This window comes from Lactuca serriola, chromosome 9 (assembly GCF_051521515.1).
Source record: "Lactuca serriola cultivar US96UC23 chromosome 9, Lser_US96UC23_V15, whole genome shotgun sequence".
In the NCBI taxonomy this organism is placed as follows: Eukaryota; Viridiplantae; Streptophyta; class Magnoliopsida; order Asterales; family Asteraceae; genus Lactuca; species Lactuca serriola.
The window spans coordinates 83,630,389-83,638,299 of record NC_136416.1 but is presented as its reverse complement, the minus strand read 5'-3'; the positions used below and the strand labels follow the sequence as shown (position 1 = coordinate 83,638,299).

Sequence of the window (7,911 nt, the reverse complement as noted above, 5' to 3'; positions counted from 1 at the left end):
CGAAACTATCTCGGCGCCCCGGTTACATATCCAAGCTCCGACAAAGGTCCGAAGTCCAAAACTCCCGAGAAATTTTCCACTTTCCGGTCGAAGTGCTGACCGAGAAAAGTCTCGTTTTCTGCAAATCATCACACTTACCAGGTGAGTTCATACCCCTATATTTTCTTGTTTTTACTATATTTTAGGGGGGGGGGGGGGAATACAAGTGAAATGCAAGAAAAACTTATGTTAAAATGCAAATCGTTACATACAGTTTCTAATGCTTTATCTACATTTTGTGTATAAATGTTAATTAAGTAAAATAACGTTATTACAAATGTTATACTTTACATGCAAAGTTGGTAATACACTAAGGTTTATCATTCAAATGAAACACACTTTTGAAAAACTAGAATAGGTATAGTTTACGAGATATTCATGCTATCTTACACTCTATGAACACTATAGAAAGGAAATACTTACATTTACAAGAAAAATGGACTTTTCATACGTAAAACTATTTGATACAAACTTTTGTGAGACATTTAACTTCACGTACTTTCAAGTACACATTTCAAGTCCTGTGTTATAAACCATAATCTCCTATAGGGAGAGCGTGATACTTGTGTATAGATCTAGAAACAAACACAGTTACTTTATACAAAAAGGCATAGAATTCCTATACAAAAACGCTTATGAACTCACCAACTTAATTGTTGACACATTTTCAAAACTACTTGTATTTCTCAAGGATTCAGTAATACAGGTAAACAACAACTTTTGTGGAAGGGACGCTAAGGCGTCAATTTCAAACTTATCATATCAGCATAATGTAATTTCTTTTGAAACATGTATTACAATCAACAATGTAACTTTTTAAATTATATTTATGATGGTTGTGTTTGCTTTATTTACTATTTACTTAACTGTTATGATACTACATGAAGTCATCCGCCCTCGAACGATTCCGATGTTCTGGTTTGGGGGTGTGACGAGATCCTCATTTTCTTCCATAATCTCATGCGTAACATGATATGAAAAATTATCATCAAAGAATGTCTTATTTCGGTTCCATCTTATTCCTGTCATGACACAATTTATTGAGATCTCTTCATTTTCATAATTTTTAAGTACCTTAGTTTCTTTTGTTGTGTCATTGGGCTATTTTAGAACTTCAATAATATTTTAAAGATCTTTTGTTTTTTTTTTGGACCATCAATTATATTTGCTCTGTTTCATTTTCGAGGGTTTTTGACTTTGGAATCGGCTGATCTTTAATGCTTCAGGCGTGCCTAAGATTCATTTGTAGTTGTATTTTTTCCCTTATGAGATATCAATTCTAATTGGAGTATTTATAGCTGGTACATGAGATATTGTTACTGTCTTAGGGTCAGTAAATGCATCTAGCAGTTGATTTGCTACATTTGTAAATGAATTATCTTTTTAATTTGAAGTTCACATTGAATTGAACGAGGATCTAAAACTGAAAGTAATAATTCATTTCATGAGATTTTATTTTCCATATTCTTTATTTCTCCTCATAATGTTGAAAAATATGATTCGTCAAAATAATAATCATCAAATATAGCTGTAAATAAATCTCCAGTTGACGGTTTTAAATATTTTACTATAGATGAAGATTCATATCCAACATAAATTCTCATTCTTCTTTGAGGACCCATTTTTATGTGGTAACGTCGAGAAATGGGTACATAAATTGCACATCCAAATGTGCTTAAATGGGAAATATTTGGTTCTTGACCGTAAACCAGTTGAATAAGGGAGAACTTATGATAACTAGTCGACCTGATGCATATAAGTGATGATGCATGTAAAATTGCATGTCCCCATGTCGATATAGGGAGTTTAGAATGCATTGGTAATGGTCTTGCAATTAATTAAAGACGTTTGATTAACGACTCAACTAAACCATTTTGTGTATGAACATATGTAACAGGATGTTCAATAGTTATCCTAATCAACATGCAATAGTCATTAAAAGATTATGATGTAAATTCTCCAACATTGTCAAGTCAACTTTTCTTAATTAGGTAATTGAGAAAATATGCCCTTAGGCAGATTATTTATGCAAGTAATCTTGCAAAAGCCAAATTATGACTAGACAACAAGCACACATGTGTCATTTAGTTAACATGTCAATTAAAACCATAAAATATCTAAATGGTCCACATGGTGGAAGAATTGGTCCACATAATATCCAAATTTGTTCAATGATGATCAGGAAAATTAAATTTTCTTTGAGAGCATGCAACACAAGAAAATTCATTAGCTTGAAAAATCTTCTGGTTTTTCAAGTAATGACCTCTTGAATTTTCAATTATTCTATGCATCATAACTGATCTGGCATGGCCCAACCGGTCACGCCAAACATTAAAGGTGTTATCATACCTTTAGTTTTCAATAACATGAGATTCAATCATTCTAATATTTATATAATACAATCTGAAGGACAATACGAGTAACTTTTCCGAAAGACTTTTCTTACCCGATATCATTTTTGTAATATTGAGATACTCTTTATTGCCATCATTAGTTGTTTCACCATGATATCTGTTAGAATGAATATCCTTAAAACTTAATAAATTTCTTGGTGATTTGGATGAAAATAATGCATAACCAATTGTAATTATTGTCTCTTATGGTAATACTATATTCGCTCTTCCGGAGCGTTCAATCATTTTTTTTGTACTACCTGTTATTATATTAACATTTTGCTTATCAAATTGATAAGTAAGCAAAATATTTATCATTATTAAAAATGTTATGTGTTATTGCACTGTCTGCAAGACATATATCTTCCTCATTTCTTTTATGAATATCCATATTTCTCTTCAACAAATAACTAAAACATAAGAAACATTCGATTTAGAAAATAAAGTCATATTTTATTTACTTTGAGAAGATTGTGGTGACATCATTTCTTATAAAATGAATATGACATAAAAACATAATAAATAATATGAAACAAAACTACATATTATTCTTCCATCACCATACATAACACCACGTGTCCCTTTTGGGTAGACAAGACAATCAGCAACATCAAAATGTGTTATTTATGGTTGATCTTCGTAAAAATCATTTTGAATAAAATTTGTTTTTATATTTTATTTTTCTTTAGATTTTAGAGAAGTTTGATAAAGATCAACAAAATACTTTAGAAAGCGGCATGCACGAGACCAATGACCGGTCATTCCACATCGGTGATAAATATTTTCATCTTTCTTTTTGCCTTGACCACTTTATCATTAGGATGTGAGTTTTTGTTGTTTTCCAACTTCTGGTGGTTATTTGTAATCTTGTTATTTTTATGATAATTATGATAACCTCCACGACCTTAGTTAGACCCACGACGATTATAATTATATGATGTTGCATTTACTTCAGGGAATGCACTAGAACCTGTCGGGATTGATTGGTGTTTTTTCACCAATAACTCATTGTTTTGTTTAGCCACAAGAAGACATGAGATTAATTCAGATTCTTTTTTAAACCTTGCTCATGATATTCTACTGCAGGAGCATGTTAGGGGCATGAAAAGTAAAGGAAGTTTTATCTAACATGGTTTCTCTAGTAAAAATACTAATCAAAATAAAGACTTGTATGTTAAGGAATTGTTAGTTACGAAATTCCATAAGGTAAGTTGCAAGCATTATATATGTGAACTTAAAAAAAAATACATACCTAAAAATGATAAGAACAATAAAGAGTCAGAGCTATATGGTAAAGTCGTGCTGATAACGCATTATAAAATATGATCAAATAAGAAGATAAATTATAGAGAAAAGAAAGACATGAGAGTAAAGAGAGTTTTTATTTCAATACTTGTGATGAAATTATTAACTTTCTAATACATACGACTCACTATTTATACAACCAAAATAAGATTAAAGATGAATGCACATTATACTAGTGCATTATTATACTCATAAAACACATTAAAATGATTGTTACTAATACTAAGTAACGATAAAAGAGTTATGAGAGAAATAAGAAATCCAATAATCATTCACAAACTAATATTTTATAACAATATTCAATTTATTCGACACATTACAATTCTTTTGAAAATATTTGCTCAATCAAACACTCTTTTAAATGATGGAATCTGCCAAAAATTGAATTTTGTCCTTTTAACAATCAAACATGAAACTAAATAAAATCTCAGATTCCTGTTCATTGGAATATTACGACCCAAATACGCCCAAAAATGACAGAATTTTCATGATGCTATTATATATATAGGTATCGTAGTAAATTTATAATGCTTAATATAATATCTAAACAATAAAGTCTTTGCAATCTTTAAATTTTAAAAATATCGTTTTTTAATATCAGTTTAAATATTTTAAAATTACAAGTTTCAAAAAATTTAATTATAAACTAAAAAGAATCTAACAAAATGGACGAGACCAAATAAACCAAACGAAAACCGGTTGATCCGGTCGGGTCCAGTCAAGATGAAAATCGGTCCTTCACTGATATTACTTTTGGGCTGGAGTTCTGGACCGGTTGTCTGCCTCTCTATGAGCTTGTTTGACTACTCCTTTCGTAGCAAACAGAATGTATTTTTGTATGTGGTTTTAATTAACTTTGTAAGGCAACCTTTTTGTACTTCAAAAAAAGTTCAGACATCTGAGATTAATGTCTGGAAAAGAAGTTAAATAACAGATAAAATGATGTTTAACACTTCTTTTCACTTATATGCATACAATCTTTTTCTAAACTAGACGTTGTATCTTGCTTATTAACTCTTGTTTAATCTGTTATTGAAGGGTAAAAAGTTCCTAGATTTCATAAGACCCAAGCATTCTTTTACATTCGAAGAAGAAGATCATATTACTTAAGGTTGATTAATTAATTAACTTTTTTCAAAAATACTTTGCTCGAAATGATGATTCTCGAAGGCTAGCAAGGTAGCTATTTCCTTCGACTTGAAATCATTACTTATAAATAGAGCGAAACCATGAACTTAGAGGAAGAAGAATAATTAAGAACATTGAAGAATATTAGAGGAAATCTAAGTTATTTATTACTCTTGATCATTGCTTTCGTTCCAATCTTGAATTGCTTGTAAGACTGCTTGTTTCACCATATGAGTGTCGATGGTCTCTCCATTTTCTTCACTCTGCAAGATTTTTTTTTTGTTTAGTTTAATGAGGTGTGATATGAAAAATATTGTGACACTTTAAGATAAAATTAAACGTTTTCTATTTTCTAGAGAGACACGTGGAGGAAATATTTGAAGTGTATTATTTTTTTGGACTTCTTGTATATATTTATTTCAATAGAAGACAATAATCAAGTGTACGATTCAAATTTTAGAGAAAATAATTGCCATGAATATTATTGATGATGATCGATCCAAAAGCAGGAAAATTTAAGATGCACCAAAATGCAAAACCGTTTGAAAATCCATGATCATGCATGAATATTAAGAAACTTTGCATGAATTATAGTCCTCTAATAAAAACCCTTCAGTTTGTTTAAACAGTTGAATTTTTTAAAGATAAGTAAAAAGTTTCGAGTTTATACACAATATTAGTGAATGATCGACAAGGAATACATCATCCCTAAAAAGTGGCTCATGTATATTAATTAAGAATTAATCTAGAAACCTAATTCTTTTTTTAGGAAACCTTAATGGAGAGAGGTAAGCCTCATTCAAACCTAATTCATTTATTTTTCTTTTATTAAAAAATATCACTGTTGGGTTGTACTTTATCAATAAAACAACACGTTTTTGGCTTTGTATGTATGAAGATCATTGAACCAAGCATAAAGCGGTATTCTCCTGACTCCTATTCATTTTCTGTAATCTAAATTTATATTTTTGAAATTTGATTATCGATGCTAACCAATAATTACCTCAACTCCAAGTGCTTCAAGTTGAAAACTGCCTTTACAAGAAACCCTAGCTTCCAACACATTAAGACTGAATTCTTCAAACACTTTCAACACAAAAACGAGTAGACCTGGGCAGCTTCTTTCTGAATATACATTTACTTGTATACCTTTTTCCAAATTTTCTACTGTAACCTGATTCAAATCCTGATAAAGTTTAGTAAAAAAAAGGGCGTATATAATCATGTGAAAAACTCTTATCGAGGTACACATACCATAGGCCATGAGTAGCTTGAGCTTCGAGCTATGTCTTCATTCAGAATATCTATTTTCTGTTTAAGCTCTTCTATGTACTTTGATGCATCAATTAAGATCGATGAATCTTTCGTCTACAACAAGTTTTTTTTTTTAACGATGTTATAGTGATTAGAATATGAAAAGATCAAAAGAAATTAATTTAGGGTTTGTATTTGGAACACTTGAAAATTAAAGATGGTTATTCGTGGTTTCAAGATTGATAAAGAATCGTATCTCTGAAAACTATAGTTGTTTGTTCGTATTATTGAACATAAAGAAGATATCTTTTTGCTAGACCCAAAACTTTTGCCCATTGATACAAACAAGTCACGGGTTTGAAATATAAAACAGCGTGTTATATATATAAGTTATTTTAAGAAAGACTGAACTTTTGTTTGAGGAAATTTAATCGAATGAAAAGAAAGATACAAAGAAGAAAGAAATGGGGATTATTACTGCATGAGAGTTTGTAACAGATCGAAGGAGTTGCAGCTTGTCATGCATTGCAGCTTTCTTGTTCTCCCTTGACACCATTTTTTTAGCTGTTTCTTTAATAATTGTTTTCTCCGTGGTTTGTAGCATCAATCTCAAGCTTTTTAAAGAGGGGACTCGAGCACTCAAATCAAAATGATCATTTTGTTTGCTACTTACATACGACTGTCTTATACTCTCTATGGAGTAAATACCAAAAAACACCCTGGAAAAGATCTAGAATTTGGTTGGAAACTCTGTATAATTCCAACACTACCCTTTTCTGTACTCTTATAGTTTCCAAGAAAATATGATCAAGATATACTTTAGTTATTTTCTATTATGGAATTGGACCCATAGAATTGATATTATGAATTTAATATTTTATGTCGAATAAGATGTTTTTGGTTGTTCATAAATCAAAAGAGAAATATAGTCCGACGAATTTGTTAGCGTACTAGTGATGTAATACTCTACACGTTCCGGCGCTTGTACTTTTGTAATTCGTACTTTTATCTAGTTTAAATAATAATTCTTTAAATAAAAGAGGATAATAGATATGCTAAAGATGTTTACACTAAAATTTACAGACTTACAAGTTATTTTTTTTAACAGCATTTAATTACGACTTTCAAGTACAAACGATTATGGGCGAAAAAAACCTAACGTCCAAAAAAGCTGAAAATTTGTTATATACGTTCAGACAATTAAATAAACCCTTTTTAGTTAACGGGGTCGTCTTTAATATGTTTGCTGCATGGTTATCTTTAGAAATTGTATTTAAACTTTTGTTTAGGGGGAAATGCAGTTAAATAAAGGATAATAATACTTAAATCATTTTTGAAGTATATATATGGTAGAATGGTAGTGAGGGCATACTTGTCAAATTACCAATATATATATATATATCAGATAAATTATAAGACAAGGGCATGACAAAGAATACTGGGGAAGAATTAGGAACTCGTGATCATTGTTTGGAATTAAAGGGTGAAAGTGTATATTATATATATATATATATATATATATATATATATATATATATATATATATATATATATATATATATATATATATATATATATATATATATATATATATATATATATATGTTATTTTGTTTTTACTAACTATTGTATGCCAGAATGCACAGATCTGAACCACCAGATGGAATAGAATCAAAGGTAATAATCTGAGAGTCTATGATACTACAATATGGTAACTTGTACTATATAATCATACAAATTTCAGCATAAGGGCTTTTTAGTCAATTAACCTATATTAAAAAAAGAAAATTTT

The 7,911-nt window shown here is 29.8% G+C and overlaps 1 protein-coding gene across 2 annotated transcripts; it reads right to left on the bottom strand.

Moving 5' to 3' along the window:
• Window positions 1-4,766: 4,766 nt before the first annotated feature.
• On the bottom strand, window positions 4,767-6,768 carry LOC145077183 (transcription factor bHLH61-like). Of its 2 annotated transcripts, none has more exons than XM_079022942.1 (4): window positions 6,598-6,768; window positions 6,120-6,233; window positions 5,869-6,051; window positions 4,767-5,128 (listed from the first exon to the last, which is right to left on the bottom strand). In XM_079022942.1, exons 1-4 carry the CDS (start codon window positions 6,721-6,723, stop codon window positions 5,033-5,035), a joined length of 519 nt encoding a protein of 172 aa, XP_078879068.1. In that variant the 5' UTR covers window positions 6,724-6,768; the 3' UTR covers window positions 4,767-5,032. The 2 variants fall into 2 exon arrangements, with proteins under 2 accessions (XP_078879068.1, XP_078879069.1); XM_079022943.1 differs by having other exon boundaries at window positions 4,840-5,128; window positions 5,869-6,039; window positions 6,598-6,765.
• Window positions 6,769-7,911: the final 1,143 nt, after the last annotated feature.